Below are 19,404 nucleotides of genomic sequence, written 5' to 3'. Positions count from 1 at the left end.
GCAGTGGACTGGCATTCCGGAGAGCCAGGTGGGCATGGCAGCAGAGATGGCCCTGAGCCACCGAGGGCCCCACAAGGTGCTGAGTGAGGCTGAACTGGAGGAGGTGGCACAGAGGAAACCTCCCACCAGCCCCTCTCTGCGTGGCTATCTCCGCAAGACCAGGTAAGACCACGTGGCCAGTGGGATGTGCCTGGACCTTGCCCCACACACCTTGCCCCATGCTGCACCCCAGCATGGGGTCCACCTTGCCCCATGCTGCACCCCAGCCCCGCCACCACAGGGAGCTGCAGACCTGGGGGTTCATTTCCCTATGCCCAGACACCCATGTGCCCACTCTGTCCTCCTGCCTGGAGGGACACCAGCCTCCAGTGCATGGAGCTGATGGTCCCACATTGCTTCCTATGGGCCTCATCTACCCTCACTGATGTCCCCAAGCCCCCTGCAGTTGTGCTCAAGTTCAGCTCCTGCTCCTTCCAGGAGCAGATGCTCGGGCTCTGCTGCCAAGTCCCTGCTGTTCCGCTTCCTGCCCTTCCTGCGCTGGCTGCCCCGTTACCCCATCAAGGACTGGCTCCTGGGTGACATCGTCTCAGGCTTCAGTGTGGGCATCATGCACCTGCCCCAGGGTGAGTGATGCCATGCCCAGGCTGCCAGGGGCCCCCCACAGCTGGGGTGGTCAGGGGTTGGCCATTGGTGACATGTCTCCCTTCTCCACCTTCTAGGGCTTGCCTATGCGCTGCTGGCTGGGCTGCCGCCGGTCACGGGGCTCTACTCCTCCTTCTACCCCGTCTTCCTCTACTTCTTCTTTGGAACGTCAAGGCACAACTCCGTGGGTGAGCTGAGGGACCATGTGCTTGCACAGCAATGGTGGGCAGGGAGCAAGGATGTCCATGGCACAGCATTACCACATCGTCATCTGGGGGAACCCTTCCTGCCTTTACTTTGCTCCACCAAGAAGGGGGTTGGCCAAGCCAGAGCCAAAGTACAGTGTGTGTGCTTTGAGCCTGGCCTAAGGAGAGAGGAGCTGACACCTTAATTTGTCCTCTCAGAGAGGTCCTGGTGCCCACCTTGGGCTCCCTGCCCACACTGTACCTGTTCTCAGGTCCCTTTGCTGTAATCTCTGTCATGATTGGGAGCTTGACAGAGTCCCTGATGCCCAGTGAGAACTTCCTGGTGTCCGTCAATGGCAGCAATGCAACGGTTGATGAGGAAATGCGTGATGCTGCCAGGGTGGAGCTGGTGGCCACCATCACTGTCCTGACGGGTATCTTCCAGGTAAGGTGGTCCCAGCCTAGTGTAGCAGAGAACAGGAGACTGTAACCTGTGGGTCATTTCTGCCATCTGTTCTTCTAGGTGGCCCTGGGCCTCCTGCAGTTTGGATTTGTGGTGACCTACCTCTCAGACCCGCTGGTGCGTGGCTACACCACTGCTGCCTCTGTGCATGTCCTCGTCTCCCAGCTCAAAAATGTTTTTGGAATCTCCCAAGGCGAGGCCTCAGGGCCACTCTCGCTGTTTGTGGTGAGTGGGGGCTTGCTGGCACCCAAAGACCCCTAGTGCTCACCTCTGGGGCACATAAGGCCTCCAAAAACCTGCTGGGGAGGCATCTGCTTTCCTGAGCACATTCCCTCCTCCTGTGTTCTCTAGACTGTCATCGATCTCTGCAAGAAGCTGCCAGACACCAATGTGGGCACCCTGGTGACCAGCATCATTGCCATGGTGGCCATCTTGATTGTGAAGGAGCTCAACCACAAGTTTGCGGCCAAATTGCCCATGCCCATCCCCATCGAGCTTATCACGGTACCCAGAGCTGCCCCAGCCTCCTGTGGGGACACAGCCAGGAATCCCTGCTACATCCCTGCCCCCTTCAGGGTGGGGAGTGGTGGGATTGAGTTCCTTGGCAAGTGCAGCTCCAGGGCATGTGTTCCTCCACCACAGTCCCTGTGCAGGAAGACCCTGCCTCACTCCAGTCATTCTCCCCCAGATCATTGTTTCCACTGGCATTTCCTATGGGGTCAACCTGAAAGAAAAGTTTGGCATCTCCGTGGTGGGCAACATCCCCAGTGGGTGAGCAGGGCCTGAGGGTGCAGGGGGCTGTGCCAGGGCACCATGCTGCCCACAGCACCCCTGTTTGAGCCCCATCTCTCTCTTGAATGTAGGTTGAAGCCACCTGTGGTCCCTAACATGAGCTACTTTGGGCAGGTGGCAGGCAATGCCTTTGCCATTGCTGTGGTAGGCTATGCCATCTGCATCTCCCTGGGCAAAATCTTTGCCCTGAAACATGGCTACAAAGTGGACAGCAACCAGGTGATGCTCTGAGGCACAGGACCCCCACCCTGGGTGAAAGCTAATCTTGCCCTTCTTGCAGGCAGATGAAAGCACGGTGCTGCCCTCCCACTCCTCTGTCCCTGCAGGAGCTGATTGCACTGGGTCTCTGCAACTTCTTAGGAGGATTCTTCCAGTGTTTTGCCATCAGCTGCTCCATGTCGAGGAGCTTGGTACAGGAGAGCACAGGGGGCAACAGCCAGGTGGGTCTGGGCAGCGCTGCCCCCCTCTCTGGGGCTGAACCAAGGGCAGGCAGCACAGCGAGCAGTGGGGGCTCACCCCTTGCCTCCTGCTCTCCTTCTGCACAGGTAGCTGGTGTCATCGCATCCCTGGTCATCCTGGTGACCATTCTGAAGATTGGAGAGCTCTTCCGAGACCTGCCCAAGGTACATCTAGTCCCACAGCCCCAGTGTCACATCCCTCACCTGTGCCTGTCCCATGGCATGGTGATATGGTAAGTGAACAGCAAAGAGATTTGTCCTCAGCTTCCTCACAGCTGCAGAGATTTCTCTCCTAGGCCATATTAGCTGCCATCATCATTGCCAACCTCAAGGGCATGTTCAAGCAGTTCAAGGACTTAAGCACTCTCTGGAAGTCCAACAAGGTGGACCTGGTAAGGTGCTGGCCAGCCCTGGGGCTGTGCTCTTGTTCCTGGAGACGATTTCTCCACCTTCCCTGAGGCTTGTGGGTGCCAGTGGAGAGGCTGTGCTGCAGCTGACTGTGTCCCCTCTCCAGCTGGTCTGGGTTGTGACATTCATAGCCACCCTCCTGCTGAACCTGGATATCGGCCTGGCGGCCTCGGTGGCATTTGGGCTGCTCACGGTCATCTTCCGTACCCAGCTGTGAGTACCCCGGGGCTGGGGCCTGTGCCACGTCCCAAGGGCAGGAGGAGCCTGTGCTGACCTCAGCCCCTTGCTCTCCTCCCTGCAGCCCCCACTACTCCATCCTGGGGCGCATCTCCGACACTGACGTCTACAGGGATGTGGTGGAATACCAGATGGTAACAGCACCAGCGATGGGGGAAGAGCTGCCCGCACTGGGCAGCAGCTCAAAGCTCACTGGAAAAAGGGGCTGGGGGCATTTTGGTGGGGGGAATGGGAGGGGAACAGGTGGCTCCATCGCTGGGGTAGCACCCTCCCCATCTGCCCCCAGGCACAGGAGGTCCCTGGTGTGAAGATCTTCCGCTCTTCCTCCACCATCTATTTTGCCAATGTGGAGCTGTATGCCGAGGCCCTGAAGAAAAAGGTAGGAGAGCCACCAGCCTCAGAGTGCTTCCTCTGTCTCTTGCCTGCCTGCTAGCAGCAGGGTGGTGTTGGGGCAGCTGGGGACACAGGGCCACATTGCTTTGCAGAGCGGCATTGATGTGGACCGCCTGATTGAGAAGAAGAAGAAGGCCCTCAAGAAGCTGAAGAAACAGCAGAAGAAACTGGAGAAGGAAAAGGCAAAGAGGAAAAAGGTGCTTCCTTGATACAGGGTACCACCCCTCCAGTGATATCCTGCACCTCTTCCCTCCCCAGCTCTGACATTTCTGTCAGTGCACTGGTGGGGCTTGGTGGCCCACACTGTTCCCAGTTCAGTTTAGGGCCAATGAGTGAGAAAGGCACTGGGACTGAACTGAGTCACACCACCCAAGGTTGGTAGGAAAGCTGGGCTGTTAATGATTATGTGCTGGAGCTGCCAAGTCATTAACCTTTTGCAAGTTAATCAGAATTAAGAGCAAGGGCAAAGGCTGGCCTGGTGCCAGATAATGAGCCTGGCTCTGCAGAGTGCTGCTGGGGAGAGGGATTTTGATACATCTGAAAAGAGTCCAAAAGTTGGTGAAGATGTGAGAGGGGCACCCACTCCTGTGGCCACCCACTGCCTGTGCCCTCATACAGCCAAAGAGCCTCACCAAGGTGAGCCTGGGGGAACACTGCCATGACCAGGGTGCTACTGACACCGGGTCTCCTTCCCTTCCCCAGAATGCAGAGGACGGCCCAGGCGTGTCGGTGATTGAGTTGAGTGCAGGAGAGAGCAGTGCACCCTCAGAGCCCACCCTGCAGAGCCTAGGGCTGCCCAAGCCCAGCTTCTACGCTGTCGTCTTGGACTTCAGCCCCATCAGCTTCGTGGACACCGTCGCCATCAAGATCCTGAAGAATGTAAGGGGCTGGGGAGCAGGCAGGACAGCAGCCTCACTGATGGTGTCTCCGGGGCCCTGTGGGGTGCCCCAGTGGCTGCTGCCCATTCCTCTTCTGGGTAAAATGTTCCCATTTGCAGATCTTCAGGGATTTCCATGAGATAGAAGTGGACGTCTTCATTGCCAGCTGCCCAGGTGAGGGGGATCTGCAGAGTCATGAGCCCTGTCTGTGTGCCTCTTTGGCACACAGCTGATAGCTTGGGGGGTCCCTCCATGGTGCTCCCATCCCCAGGGTTTCCTCAGGGGATGGGTCCTGCAGGTTGGATCCCATGGATCCAATCTGAGTTTTGAAGCTGGGTCCCTGGTGGTGACCCTGGTGTCCCCCACAACACAGGAGGTGGGAGGAGGCTGCTGCAGGTAGGTGACAGGGGCTCAGCTGGGTGCCATCACTTTAGATGCTTATCCCTCCACACAGTATCTGTCCTAGCCCAGCTGGAGCGAGGCAACTTCTTCAGTTCAGCCATCACCAAGCACTCCTTCTTCCCCTCGGTGCATGATGCCGTGGCGCACATCAGCAGGGAGCGGCAACAGGCCTCGGTGAGCACCCAGCCTTGCTGTCCCCAGCATGCTGATGGAGAGGGCAGCCACACCAACCCCTCCCTATCTGCCCCCTCAGGTGGAGCACAGCACCAGAATGTAGCCCTTCAAGAGGAAGACATCTCCCCCAGGAGATGGGTGGGCAAGGAAGGCTTTGCCTCCCTGATGGCAGCAACTCACCCACCCTGGGGCCCAGATGCCCCAATCCCCACCAGCCCCTCTGGACTCTCAGTACTGGGGCTCTGCCCCGTCCATGAGCCTTGCTTTGATGGGGCTGCTGCTGGAGGATGGAGCTGCTGCTGGCTGTCACACCGAGGGGCTGCCTGCTGCCCCCACACTGCCCAGCACGGCCTGCCCCACCAGGCCAGGACATGGTTTGGGGGTGATGGAGGGACCAAAGCCTTCCTGCTCTCAGCAGCGGGCTGGCATCATGAATAAAGCTCCATGGTGTTCACCAGGGTTGGTTTCAATGCCCTTTCCTCAATAATGGTACTTTTGGGCCAGACCACCCAGCTGCACCCCGACAGTGCTGGGAATGGCCTCCCTGTGGGTGGGCTCCCAGCACCCTCCCTCTGGCTCTTTTCTGCCACTTCTTGCCATCACCTGCTCTGGGTAGCAATATGGGCAGGGATCCTCATCCTCAGAAGGGTCACAGCACCCTCCCTGCCTGACTGGGGAGCCACCAGTGCCTGCTGGCTGCAGTCATACCCACACCAAAGGGGAAAGTGCTTGCAGCCAAGAGAAGGCTGATACGGGGTTTTGGGGGGCAGGGGTAAGGCTGGTTCCACAATTTCAATATCTGGCATTCATTCAATTTTTTTTTTCTGTTTCTGTGTCTTTAATTATAGAGTTGCTGCCTGTATGATGATTAATAGGAATAGTTCTTTATGATCCTTCCCTTGCTGACATGAATAACTTTCATCTTTTCCTGGTTGTACCCGTGGCTATGCATTAAGGAAGAATACAAGGGAATAAGTTTTAGGGATATGTTGCAAGGAACCAGATTGGTAGTTCTGGTTCCATTTCTCATTGTCTAAGAAGAACTCAGATTATTTTTGGACTTTTCATAGACCTCTGTCTAGGTTAGTATTAGTCTTTGATTGACCCAGTCAACTTTAGGCTTCTAAGCTTGACTAGTGAATGTAAAAGAGAAAGTCACAGAGCTTGGGTGGTTCCTGTGTCAGCAGCTTCTCAGAAGTAGGGAGATTTATGTTCTCAAGTTTATTACTTCAGCTACCAGATTATGCTCAGCCCAAAAGACGGTGAGAAGGTTGGTTTCACCAAATGGTGAAAGAAGTGTTTCTGCTATTTGTGACTATTTTGTATTAACTGAGGTTTATTACAAGAAAGTTTGATTAAATGGCATGCATCTGGTCTTGGGGGAAACAAAATATTCTTTGTAGGCTTTTATCAAACTGAGATGGTCTTAAAGGACATAAAAATTAAAATACAGTCATTCCTGCTTGTTTCAGTTGCATTTTTAGGCTTAACAAACAAAATATGAAACCTCCACCAATAGGGAGGGAAATTTAATTTGACTTCCTCCTTTTTAGAGAAGCTAATTATAAAACTTTAACCAGGATCAGAGCAGGCTGTAAAACAAGAAGAGTGCAATGCAAAAGACCAATCCTATCCTCTTAGTATTAATACTTGTGACTGAACTTGAGTGAAATGTGTCAAATCTGTGCTCTTGGGTATCACATCAGTAACAGGTACTTCAGCTGCTGTACTTCTCTCCTAAAGCTAAAAATATAATCCAAAAAATCATGATTCCATGGTCACAGTTCACCCTGTGATGTTGACAGGTGAAAAAGGAGCAGAAGGTGCACATTACCTTCAAGTTACTTTAATCGTCTCTCTAAATTTATTGGCTGCTGATTTCCTGAAGGTTTAAACAGGTCAGTTGCCCATATCTTTCAGGAGTTTTGGTCATGTTTTTCTTGGGATTCTTCTAATCTTTTCCCATTAGTTCAGCCTCTGCTCTCAATCCTTTTCTGAAGTACCTCAATAGCCTGGAAATGTATTGTTTTTATTTATCACACCACTATTCTCTTCAAAGGACTGTTTGCTTTAAGTGTCATTTATGCTGATTTTTTGCTAGCTTATTTTCAGATGCCAGCAGGTGTTTTGTAATAGCAAGTACACAATCCTATAGCTTGGTTTTCTTTTTATTTAGTCTGTCTAGAAAATTGAATGACTGAACATCTCAGGCAGGATTTTCTCTCCACAATATGCTTCACTTGAAGGGCATAGATTTGTATCACTAAGATCGTGTACCTAAAATCTTGGCACTGAAGAAACTAGTGGTTTGCCAAAAAGGGGATCAGGAGAAATGTTGTAGAGCTGCTCTGTGCATATTAATGAAATGCCAGACAGTGAAGCAGTGGACTTTTCTGGAGTTTAGTACCATGTTGCTGCATTGGTGTCCATTTTCTCAGTGTATGTTAAAAAAGCCAATCACTTGTTTTCAAAATTTTTAAAAGTTTAATAGTAATAAAATGGTTATAAAAATAGTAATACAATTAGAGTAATAATAATTTGGACAAATTGAATAAGGACAATATGAGACAATAGAGACAAAGAGTTACGGACGTCCGGGTACCTTTTTCTGGGCAACACCAGCCTGAAAAAGGACACCCGTTAACAAAGGATTAACGCTTAAAAGCAATAGCCTGTTGCATATTCATACACTTCATACATGATGCATAAATTCCATACAAATACAGGATTCTGTCTGGTCATTATCAACTTCTCCCTCTGAATCCTAACAGCGCCTTCGAGGCAGGAAGAAGTTCGTTTCTTCTGATAAGAGAGCAATAAATTCTCTTTCTCTGAAAGATTTAGGTGTCCTGTGGCTGCTATCTCGCTGCGAGTCCTTTCTTTTAAAAAAAGTATCTTACATAGCATCGTTTCTATTTTAACAATTTTTATAACCTAAAACTATATTTAACACAGTATTTAAGACAATTAATACAGCATTACTTTCTAACACAACACTTATAATATTCATTTTAATATTTGCGAAAAGCCAATCATAAACTACATGCATTTTTCACAGTGTATCAGTGGCATTTCTGTCTATAAGTATGCTGACTAAGATTTCTAGCATTTCATGCCGTTTCTTTACTGTAATTTTAATGTCTTCCTTCAGATTAAAGGATGATATAATCTTTACATTTTGAAAATTTTTGTTAGGAAACACTATGCCACAGTAGGCATCAGTCCCCCTTCTTTTTTTTTTTTGCCTAGTTTGTAATTTTCAGAGACTCATTGAAATTTCTGCTAATGTCAATAAGAATACAGTCATTTCTTATACCACTTACCAGGGTTGATGCTGATGCATATTGCTTCATTCTGTATCTGATCTGCCACTTTTTGTGATCTGCAGTTTGCTGTGATTTGGTAAGAGCTGGCATACACTGCCAACTCACAGCTGGTGTGTTGGGATTTAAAGGGCTTTGATGGGTTCCTTTCTGAGACTCCCACGCACTGGACTTTCACATCTACAACCACTTCACCTTCCATAGGTTGTTTCAGTATTTAATACTCTTTCTCTGAATGTAAGCAATAGACCCCCATTCCCACGATCCCCATTCCCGGATCCCCATTCCCGGACTCTCATTCCCGGTATCCCCATCCCGGCCTGTCCCGTCCCCGCGCACCCCGCCGCTGCGCCCTCCCGCCACCAGGGGGCGGGCCCGCCCGCCGGCGCGTTCTGCGCGCGCCCAGCACCGCCCCGGCCCCGGCCCCGCCCCCGCGCATGCGCGCCGCGCTGGGGCAGTCGGTCTGCGGAAGAAGAAGATGGCGGCGCGCTCAGTGTGCCGGGCGGGCAGCGCGGCCGGGCGGGCGCTGCTGTGGGGCCCGCGCCCCTCCGTGAGTCACCGCGCCCAGCGGGGGCAGCGCGGGGGAGAGCCCGGCCGCGCCGCGGGCGGCCCCGCGGTGCGGAGTGGCTGCCGGGCCCGCCTGTGTCCCGGCCGGGAAGGTCATGGGGACGCGGCGGGCGGTGGGAGCCCCCGACCCCGGAGCAGGGCAGGGCGGGCGGGGAGCAGCAGCGGCTGTCACTGTCACCCGGTGCGGGGCTTGCCACCGAGCCGCTCTCTGCCCGGTACTGGGGCGTGACCGGTTCGTGCGGCTTTTCCCTTGGGATTTCCCACCTCTTCAAACCTCTGAGTTCCCGGCCCTGCCGAGCGAACAGCCTGTTAGTAGTGATGACAGCCTTTATTTTTACAGGCAGCTTTATTGACTTTGACAAGGAAGCGAGGTGCTGCTACCTATGCCCAGACACTCCAGAATATCCCTGAGACCCAGGTCACCACCCTGGAGAACGGCCTCCGTGTAGCCTCAGAGGAGTCCAATCACCCAACCTGCACGGTAAGTTTAACATAAGTTAGGGGCTTATTTGAAACAATCAGCCTTGCCTAGCCTGCAACTGGTGTTCCAAAAGGGAACAAACCCCACTGCTTCTCTTTGTGAACAGGTGGGCTTAATACAGCAGCAGGAGACCCAGACTGGTGTCGTATTGTCTTTAGACAAGTTTTTGTGCTCTACAAATTTGCTCAGCCTTTTGTATGAGCAATAAGTGAGCAGTAAAAGTTATCTCTGTGGCAAAACCAGATTTGGTGAAGCTGAGAGAGAAGAAGCCAAAATAGTGCAGGGAACAGTTGCTACTTTGTTCTTATTCTGGTTCTTGTAGTGTAACGTCTGTGGAGCAGACTTCTTGTCCTTGCTGCTGTGTTTGTGTCATTAGGATGCTGGTTGTTTTCCTCTCTGATGTTGGTACTGGCTGGTTTTACTGCCAGGTGGGTGTGTGGATCGAGGCTGGGAGCCGCTATGAAGACTCGAAGACCAACGGGGCTGCTTTCTTTGTGGAGCACATGGCCTTGAAGGTGAGGATGTGTGCCAGGTCTGCACACATTCAGCTGCCCTGAATGTTCTGCCCATACATTGGCCTCTCATTTTGGAGGCTGTGGCTGTTGACTGAGGGTGTAAATCAGGTCACCCGAGTCCTAGAGTCTTTGCACACAGTATTAAAATAAGTCTAAAAAGGCATCTAACTTACGTGGTGCTTATTGGTTGAATGTGCAGCAACTTGCAAGCATGCATAAGTTAAAAATAACTCTTATTTACTATTTGCTGGTTTTTCCTCTTAAAGGAAAAAATGCTGTAATTAAAAAGTGTGGCACATATAGAGCCCTGTGTTATGAAGCATCTTTCCTCAGGTTAGCATAGAGAGTTTAAAGCAGCATTTCCTGTTGCCATTTATTTTACTTCTCTTACTGGACTAGCAAAATTCAGAGGCTACAATTCTTGCTTTTCAAATTATGCAGGTGTCTGCTGAACAGGGCAGAAGACATCTAAGCCTGGGACTTGCTGACTCAAGTTCAGCCTGTGCCTTCATAGGCAACTACAGCATCTGGCTAGCTCTTTAAGAGATGGGCCCTGTGTTAGAAATAGTCTTCTGCATCTATTTATCTTCTTCTCTATGTCACTGCTTGGATAGCCAGAAACCTGTTTATTTTTGGTTTGGGCTTGTTGTTAGTTTACTTCCAGGGATGTGCTGTTCAAACACTCTTGTCTCAGCATAGGTTGTCTCCTTCCCTGCTGAGTTTGTGTTGGTTAGTGGTGATGACAGCCTTTATCTTTTCAGGCAGCTTTATTGTGTTTCAATAAACACAAGCTTTATTGGCAGTTTGTCTTGGTCTTTCAAAATACACTTCAGCCATCCTTTATCTAGAGGAAATAAACCAGGTATTAAATCTCCTGTCTTGTGCACCTGCCCTTGGCTTTTATGAATCACAAGACAGTGTTTATTGTTATTTTCATGCCTTTAATTCTGACCTAAAGGGAAGTTTGTTCATTTCATAGCTGAGTTTGTCTGGTTTCCTTTAGGGCACAAAGAAGCGCCCTGGCTCGGCCTTTGAGAAGGAAGTGGAGAGTCTGGGAGCTCACCTGAACGGGTACACCTCCCGTGAGCAAACTGCCTTCTACATAAAAGCCTTGTCCAAGGACATGCCCAAAGGTAGGATGGCCAGGGCAAAGTCTGATTGGGAGGTTAAGTAAGTGCATGTGCTTCTGTTTCTCATCCCCAAGCGGCTTTTCTATCAGCAGACCAGGACTGAAGTTGAAGCTGAGCAGTAAATTGGAGGTTCTGGTTGGTAGCTGAAGAGAGCAGTGCAGTGATGTGGTGCTTCAAGGCTGTGTGTTCATGTGTCCCTAAACCAACGGTTCCAGTTATGTCAGGCTGCACTGCCTTGTCAGGAGGGAAGATGGGAGGGATTCACCAGTTTGTGGTTGTTTTATGGAGCTTAGCAACTGAGGTCAGCAAGAGCTGCTGTGTGAGGAGTCCTCAGTGCAGCTCTTGCAGGTGCTCCTCATGCTCTGTACTGGCATGGGCTCCCTTCTCTGGCTCGGTTTTGGGCGGAGGCAGTGATTTGAGTAAGGGCCTTACTGTAGACATGGGGTGTGCTGTAAGCATCACAAACTCTCTGTGAAGATTCAGTGTGTATCTGGAAGAGAACCTGCTTCACCTTCTGCAGATGTAGTCTGCACTCTGCTGGCAAGCTGGTTTGGAGCCTTCTTGCTAAACCAGTGTTGTTTGTTCCTCCCAGATGCTTTGGGAATGGGTAGCACTCAGCTCTGTTATGTTGCATGCCCTCCTTCTCATGGTTTTTGCTCACTCCTGTGTGTTTTCTTTCAGCAGCACTGGGTAGCAGTCAGGCAGTGGGATGCTAACTTAGGAATTGTGTTGCAGCTGTAGAGCTTCTGAGTGACCTTGTGCAGAACTGTGCACTGGAGGATTCTCAGATCGAGAAGGAGCGTGTTGTCATCCTTCAGGAGTTGAAGGAAATGGACAGAAACCTGGCAGATGTCACCTTTGATTACCTTCATGCCACTGCTTACCAGGGGACTTCGCTGGCCCACACCGTTGAAGGGACCACAGACAACATCAAGTGAGCAGCAGGCTGGATGTGGTGCACAGCCTTGGGGTGCAGCCTGTGGGGTGCAGTGATGACTGCAGTGTATACATGGAGGTGATCTGAGCCTGTGGGCTTCTCCTTGTGCCCTGACTCTGTTTTCCCCATTGGCACTGGTGAAAGTGTAATGCTGCAGGCATTCCTTAGAACCACCCCATGCAAGCCCTTCCTGAGGCTGCTAGGGACAGGTTGAACCTTCTCCCATACTTCTCAGTTTGTTAGAAAAATTAGAGAGCTAGGGATGCTAATTAAAGCAGTGGCCTTGTGTTAGCTCAGTGACTGGGTTCAGTATTCTCCAGTCTGTATTGAAGTCTATCTTGAACTCTCCATCTTGGCTGCTGGTTCCTGTTCTTTATGTTCTAGAATTAGAGTACAGGGCAAACACAGTACATAGTGCAGTCTTGCTTCTAAAAAGCATTGTTACCCTGCAGCCAAGACAGTCATTGCTGTCTCTGCACTGTGAACTTGCTTCTTTTAAGCCTCTCATTCCTGCAGAGTTGGAGATGCTGATGCTCTGGATCTCTGTGTTCTTTCCAGGAGGATGACTCGAGGAGATCTGGCTTCATATGTTGATACTCACTTCAAGGCACCTCGTATGGTCCTGGCAGCTGCTGGAGGTAACTTCTAGATCCTTGTAATCCTGGGAAGCCTCGGTATTTTCATGTGATCAGACTTGTCTCATATCACTAATGTAAAATCAGATAATTTTGTTAAATTAGTCTGTTTTAAGACTGAAGATCTCTCTCTTTATCATTGCCAGGTATTTCCCACAAAGAACTGGTAGATGCAGCTAAGCAGCACTTCACTGGGGCACCTTTTACATCCAAGGGGGATTCTGTGCCTGCCCTCAAGCGCTGTCGCTTCACAGGGAGTGAGGTAAATTTGTTTTGGTCTCCATCAAAACGAGCAGCTGTTGCCCAGCTGTGGAATGAATGTGAAAGCAATTAGAGCTGCTTCTCAGGGGAAAAGTCTGTTCATTTGTGTCAGAGAAGCTGATGATGCACCATCTTGGTAGTGCTCCCATGTTCTCTTCTTGGGGATTATTGCCACGTGTTGGGTTTTAGATGGGACCCAAACCCATTAGGAGTGTGAGGCTATTGCTCATATGATCTACTACAAAACTCACATCAGAACAGCTGGTTTGTGTTCAGTTCTGCCTGGGATTCTTTTATTTCACTGGAATAACATCAAGTGCCCCAGTTTGTCAGCCTGGCATTGCAGCAGGCTGCAGACAGATCACAGTGTTGATGCAGTTCTCCCCCACTCTTTGATGATTTTCCAGATCCGTGCCAGAGATGATGGTCTGCCCCTTGCCCATATTGCTCTTGCTGTGGAGGGGCCAGGATGGGCTGATCCAGACAACGTGGTCCTCAACGTGGCTAATGCTATCATAGGGCGCTACGACCGCACTTTCGGAGGTGGGAAGGTAAGAGTTGTGAGTGCAACAAGGAGAGCCTGGAGCCTTTTCATGTGAAGTATTATGGAGAATGTGCTTTTTTATTATGGTGGATGTGCTTTAGGAGAGGCTGTTGTAGTTGGCTTCCAACTGTGAAGGGGTTAGGAGCCTGGAAAGTAGAATAGAAGTGTAATCAAGGCTAATCCAGGACAGTTCTTGAGAGGTGATGCTGGCAAATGAACTGAACCTTTTGTGCAAGAGGTGTAGCTGGTGAATTCACAGCAGCTTGTTCCCACCCTCACAACTAACCACTCGGTGGGGGTGGTGATGGAAGCAGGACAGAATACTCTACAGTCCCATGATGCAAGCTTGTCTTACCACTGCAGAGCAAATGGAACTTGTTTAAAACCTCAGTATTGCATCCATTATTGTCTGAAATATGTCTGGCCTGTATGTCTGTGCTAACCCCTGCTGCTGGGAGACCTTGTCCTTCTCATTTTTTTCCACTCCTGTGGTGGTGTGCATACCAGCTTTTCATCTGCAGCTGGGAAAGGAAGTGGTTCTGCTGGATGGACTCCTAGGCCATTGTCTGTGGCTTTTCCAGCAGTGATTCTCATCTGTTGACCACATGAAGGCTCTAAATTAAGCTCTCCTTCAGCAAAGTGTTCCGCTCTGTCTTGTCTATGGTCTTTGTGAAAACAGCTCAGTGGGAAAGAATTTGAGCTGTGAGGAAACTGAAAATGAAATGGCTGACAGCATCTCCTTATTTACAGAATCAGTCTAGCAAGCTGGCTACGCTTGCTGTGGAGCATAATCTCTGCCACAGTTTCGAGCCATTCAACACCTGCTACTCTGACACCGGCCTCTTCGGTTTCCATTTTGTTTCTGATCCTCTCTCCGTAGATGATATGATGTTTTGTGCTCAGGGAGAGTGGTAAGTACAACTTTGGCACAAACTGGTGTTCAAGATCTGAGCCTCTTGTAGGAGACTGAGCTGCTGGGGGAGCATATTAGATTTACAGAGAGCTGTGTCTCTTTATGAACTTCTTGATAATGTGCATTCTGGTTAAGTGATCCTGTAAGTAGTTTCTGTAAATCTCTAAGAATGTGGCTTTTGAGGAGTTGTTTTAGTCCCTTAGGGCTCCTCTGGTCTTTTGTTCATGCTTTCAAGTATTAGCACTGAGGCTTTGGGGCTTTTTATATACAAGTGAGATCATTCCTTAGACAAGGCTTTCCTGGGTGCCCAAGAGATTTATCTCCATTGTCTTGTTAAGCCTGAGCAAAGCAGGCAGAGTTCCTGCTGCTCAGGCTCTTGTCTTGTGGCTGATGAATGACCTGCTGCTGGAATCATGCCAGTGTTTGGGAGCCTTCTGGCTGTCCATCTTATTGTGTCCATGAACCAGTTCAAGGCTACATCTGAGCTACAAGCCACTCTGTGTGGAGCAGGTGGAGTGAGCCCTTGCCCCAGAGACATGGCCCATTGGCAGGAGAAGAAGGGATGTAGCAGCTGGAGTCCAGACAGACTGTGGAGCTGTCTTGTTCTTTCAGCATCAGTTTCCATAGCAGCTTGCCATGCATGGGAATGGCTGACACGCCTTCCCTCTCCTGTGATAGGGCAGTGCACAGCACGTGCTGCTGGGCAAGCCAGAGCCAGCACCGGGGCTGCTGAACCTCTGAGTGTAACTCAGCGTGTATCCTGCTGGCTGAATCCCCTGCCTGTGTGCTGGAGCTCTGCCTCCTGCTGCTCTGTGGAGATCCAGGATGAATGTCAGCCTGCAAGACAAGTGGTGTTGCTAACAGCTTATTTTTGAGGAGACTGGGAAAGGGAGGAATTCATGTTCTGTCTGAGCAGACAAACATCTTAACAGTTTTCATCATCTTCCATGTCTTCTCCAGGATGCGTTTGTGCACCAGTACCACAGAGTCAGAAGTGACAAGAGCCAAGAACTATCTCCGAAATGCCATGGTGGCTCAGCTGGATGGTATGTTCTGGTTGATGGATTGACCACTGTGCAGCTTTCAGAGCGTTTCTGCTTGAGGTTCTCCTGGGGAGCAGGACCTGTGCTAAAGATTACAGTTCTGCTGGCAGGCACTAGGCGGAACTTCCTTTTCCTGCTCCACACTCCTCCTGCCACGTTGTCAAAGCTGCTGACCCCAGCCTTCTGTGCTCCCAGGAGTGACATACTGCTGGTGACCTAAGAACTGAGACCCTCAAACTGGCCTGCCTTGGCTCTAACACTTGGGAGACAAGTAAAGAAATCTGTGTATCGTGTAGCTCCTGCTGGAGCTGCATAGAGTGGGAATTAGAACTGTGCTTTGTTAGCAGAGGGTTTAATGCTTAGACTTTCTACTCTGTGCTTTGGCTGATGATCAGGCTGTGCAATTCTGGAAGGCTTCTTGGTGCACTGACCATGCAATATCTTCAACATCCAGGTACCACACGAGTGTGTGAGAATATTGGAAGCCATCTCTTGCACTACGGGCGCCGTATCCCTCTGGAGGAGTGGGATGCCAGGATTTCTGTAGGTATCCATTTGTTTTGGCTGGTATACCTGAGCATGGTTAGTGTCAGCATTGTCTGGCCTTAGTCTGCTGCAGTAACACTGCAGTAACATGTGGCTTACTTATCCCTTAATCAACTGCCTGGAGTCAGTCCAGTGGTTATCCTGCTGACACTGATGTAACTGTCAGAATCTCTGGCTTAGACACAGTGTACGCTGTGTCCCTGTGACTGGAGTCAGTCCATCCCAAGAAGAGGGCATACAATTGTGTTAAGCAGCACAACCTGAAATTCCTGTGACAGTTTTCCTAGTGGTGTCCCACACCTAGTTTGTGGAATTTCTGCAGCCACTCTATTGCTTAGAAGACTTCTGATTTTGGTCTTGTCTTGTGTACCCCCAGGAGAATGCACTGTGTAGGGACGTTAGCCATCCTTGCAGGCAGAGCTGGGCAGTTCATGCAATTGGCTCCACGGGTCTGATTGTATCTTTTAATGATCTTGATATGTAATGGCAGCAGTTAGCTGCAACTCTGAGAAGTGTAGATCTGCTGGAAGAGTCATTAATTGCTTGTTGGATCTTTTTTAGGCCGTTGATGCAAAAATGGTGAGAGATGTGTGCAGTAAATACATCTATGACAAATGCCCGGCAATTGCAGCAGTTGGTGAGTAGTAGGTGACAATCAGTACACACTTAAAAAACAAGGCAGGGCTGAGAGCTGAGTGGAATTGTTACAGGCAGTCCTCATGTGTCTGTCCTGACTCGTTAAGCCACTCTGGTTCTTCACTGATACGCTCCTGCCTGTGCACATGAGGTGTGCCAAGGTACATTTGCCACGAGATCAGACTTGCAGGTGATGGAGATGCAGTGGCAGTGAGCTGCTGGCTGTCCTCCCACCTCTGCCTGCTGTGGAGCTGTGACTAAGACTGGGAGTCCTGTAGCTGGGTGCGGGCCCAGCACGTCTGCCAGGTGTCCTTACCCTGGGGTCAGGGTGGTTTATGTAAGGGAAGTGAAGGGACCTGATTCTCCTGTGCTGCTCTGGCATGTCTGTCTGGCCAAGGACAAATTCCTTTCGGAAAACCTGCCTAAGCAGCTCAGCTCTGCTGCCTCCTTCCTGTGTGTTGAGAATTCCCCTCCTCCTTGCAGCTGTTTCCTCTGGCCTTCAAAGTGGAGCAGGCTGGAAAAGGGAGACAGTGTTTGAGCAGGAAGTTGAAATGTTGAAATGACTTGGTGGTTCCCTGTATTTGATACCTGTATGGGAGCTGTACTGAGCATTGTGGGGCAATGTGAGAAAACACTTATTCTGTCAGGAGCTGGTATCTGCTAGTTTTCCTGATGCAAGTTTGAGCTGTAGTTACCTGGTTTTGTGCAGAGCTGCTGTGGATTGCAGGCACAGGCTGCTCTGCCACCATCTGCTGTAAAAACCATAAGAAACTGTAGAGGGATTTTTTAGCTGTGTCTCAAAGTAACTTTACTCTGTTCACTCAGGTCCCATTGAGCAGCTCTTGGATTACAACCGCCTCCGCAGTGCCATGTACTGGGTCCGTCTCTAGGATGTGTTGCCTGCAGATTGGAAATAATGAAGCTGTGGACTGTGCCAGGTTCCCTCTGGCTCTGAATGTCCTGGGCACCACGGGCAAGCTGAGTCCATTCAAAGCAGCTGTCTTCTCTGTGTTAAATGTATAAAAATAAATACATCCTATGTGGAGTTGGTTCTGCTGGTAGTCAGCTGTTCTTTCTGGGTGGTTTGTGTAGACAGTGTTAAAAGTGCCAAACTGGGGAGATGGGATGTGAGGAGCTGGAGCTGTTGATAGGCTAACATCTGTCCAGAGGGGCTATGTTATAATAACCTATATGATTCTATATGGAGATGTGGTACCTCTCATCTTAAGCTTCCTGGTTATCTGTAAACCAGCTCAGCAATGAGCAGAGATTATTGTGTAGTGGTGGTGTTGGACTACACATTCCTCTTTTACGCTCCATGCAGTCAGGCTCAGCTAGGCAATAACTGAGAACCTTCTTACTGGCCTGTACTCATAAGATAATCTCTAGGTCTGAGTAGTTGGAAGAGCTACCCAGCCCTGCCTTTCTGGTGTTAAACTGGTTGTTACTCCGTTGTCTTGCCTCTGGGAAGTTGGAACATGGAACAGAAAGCTGAGCAAGGGGGATGGAGAAGTTTCCCACCAGGTGGCACTAGCCTGTCACAGCTACCTTGGAAGCTGCAAGGTATTCCTGTTTGATTTTTCTCTTTGGGATAAATGTTTCTGAGGTTCTCATTTAATTTCCAGGTTCTGCCCTGACAAGGGAGATTTAAAAATAATGTAGAAGTTTCTCAGAGTTAGTCATTACACTTGAGACTAATCCAGTGTACTAAATAATTTGTGCTGAATCTGGATTCTTGATCAGAGAGTCAGTGTGTCTGAGCCCATTGCATATACTAGGCAAGTTTGAAACTGTTAAATGCTCTTGATGCAATTTGGGTTTAACTATTGTCACAAGCTCTGGCTTGTTACAAGTGCACTGAGGGCTGAACAACTAAACAAGCTCACTTATGCCTCCAGCCTTGTGGAAGCAGTAAATGGTTCTGTCTTGGTTTTGTGACTGCAATCAGACTGTAATCCTCTTTTATCTTCCATTGCTATATATTTTCCCCTCTTGGTTAATTTTCCAAAGTGTTATGCAGTTGGTGACAAATACAAGGAGAGAGATCCTTGCTTAGCATTTCCTACAAGTTTTCTTCTTTGGAGGTATCTCTTTGGGAATGTATGTTTTCCTTGAGTAATTAATTCCTCAGGCTCTCCTCTATTAGTTTATTCTAGGAACACATTCAGACCCATCAGTAACGGATGCTTTCCAAATTGCTCTGTTTTTCTGGAAAAGCAGCTGCCTGTGCTGAGCCTTGCTCCCAGCACTTCAGCAAGGACCAACTCCTGACCAAAGGCTGCAGCTCTGCTAGGCTGCTGGCTTATGCAGCCTTTAATGGATTTTGTAGATGCTTTTGCCATGTAGAACTCTGAGTATCTGGGCTGATCTGGATGAGAAACCATGCCCTGGTGGGTGGCACTGGATGCAGAGTACTGTTGGGTGCCTGTTAAGAGTTAAGGCAGAGCTGTGCCCAGGATGTTGGCACTGTCAGGCTGCAGTTGTGGTGGCACTGTGCCTTGTAGTGCCTGTTGTGTTTGTGTGCTGTGGCAGTCCATGCTTCCAGAAACATGAGCGTCTCACCAGCTCCAAGGATTGAGAGGTTTGCCATATTATTTTTTTCCTTGGTAAACAACAATTGTGGATGTAAAAGGTGGGAAAGGGAAGCCCATTCAGGAGTCAAGTGTTCCTGCTTGGCAAAGGCACCATGCTCTGAGCCTTATCAGGGGCTTGGGAAGTGTAACCTGGAATTGGTGCAGAGTCATTAAGCATTTGGCAGCCGAGTGCTTTGATACTGGAGGAACTGAAGCTCTAATCTCATTGGCAGGTCTCTTGCTTTTGGAGGTGTTTCTGTTCCTCCAC

General features: G+C 49.9%; 2 protein-coding genes across 2 annotated transcripts; both read left to right on the top strand.

Moving 5' to 3' along the window:
• Nucleotides 1–31: 31 nt before the first annotated feature.
• Nucleotides 32–5,135, top strand: SLC26A6 (solute carrier family 26 member 6). Its single transcript, XM_066557790.1, has 19 exons — nucleotides 32–162; nucleotides 484–623; nucleotides 720–830; nucleotides 1,100–1,272; nucleotides 1,351–1,515; nucleotides 1,642–1,794; nucleotides 1,979–2,061; nucleotides 2,154–2,301; nucleotides 2,409–2,522; nucleotides 2,628–2,705; nucleotides 2,837–2,932; nucleotides 3,055–3,161; nucleotides 3,250–3,319; nucleotides 3,472–3,564; nucleotides 3,671–3,775; nucleotides 4,281–4,457; nucleotides 4,576–4,630; nucleotides 4,911–5,032; nucleotides 5,112–5,135. Exons 1-19 carry the CDS (start codon nucleotides 35–37, stop codon nucleotides 5,133–5,135), a joined length of 2,142 nt encoding a protein of 713 aa, XP_066413887.1. The 5' UTR covers nucleotides 32–34.
• A 3,664-nt stretch (nucleotides 5,136–8,799) lies between these two features.
• On the top strand, nucleotides 8,800–17,608 carry UQCRC1 (ubiquinol-cytochrome c reductase core protein 1). The gene is made up of 13 exons (XM_066557904.1): nucleotides 8,800–8,905; nucleotides 9,263–9,403; nucleotides 9,832–9,918; nucleotides 10,922–11,051; nucleotides 11,784–11,982; nucleotides 12,544–12,623; nucleotides 12,767–12,882; nucleotides 13,289–13,432; nucleotides 14,176–14,336; nucleotides 15,299–15,384; nucleotides 15,836–15,924; nucleotides 16,489–16,564; nucleotides 17,389–17,608. The coding sequence occupies exons 1-13, from the start codon at nucleotides 8,834–8,836 to the stop codon at nucleotides 17,451–17,453; spliced, it is 1,446 nt and encodes a 481-aa protein (XP_066414001.1). The 5' UTR covers nucleotides 8,800–8,833; the 3' UTR covers nucleotides 17,454–17,608.
• The last annotated feature ends 1,796 nt before the right edge of the window (nucleotides 17,609–19,404 follow it).

This window comes from Molothrus aeneus, chromosome 12 (assembly GCF_037042795.1).
Source record: "Molothrus aeneus isolate 106 chromosome 12, BPBGC_Maene_1.0, whole genome shotgun sequence".
NCBI classification, from domain to species: Eukaryota; Metazoa; Chordata; class Aves; order Passeriformes; family Icteridae; genus Molothrus; species Molothrus aeneus.
The sequence above is the reverse complement of the archived record's forward strand: the minus strand, read 5'-3'. Positions and strand labels throughout refer to the sequence as shown.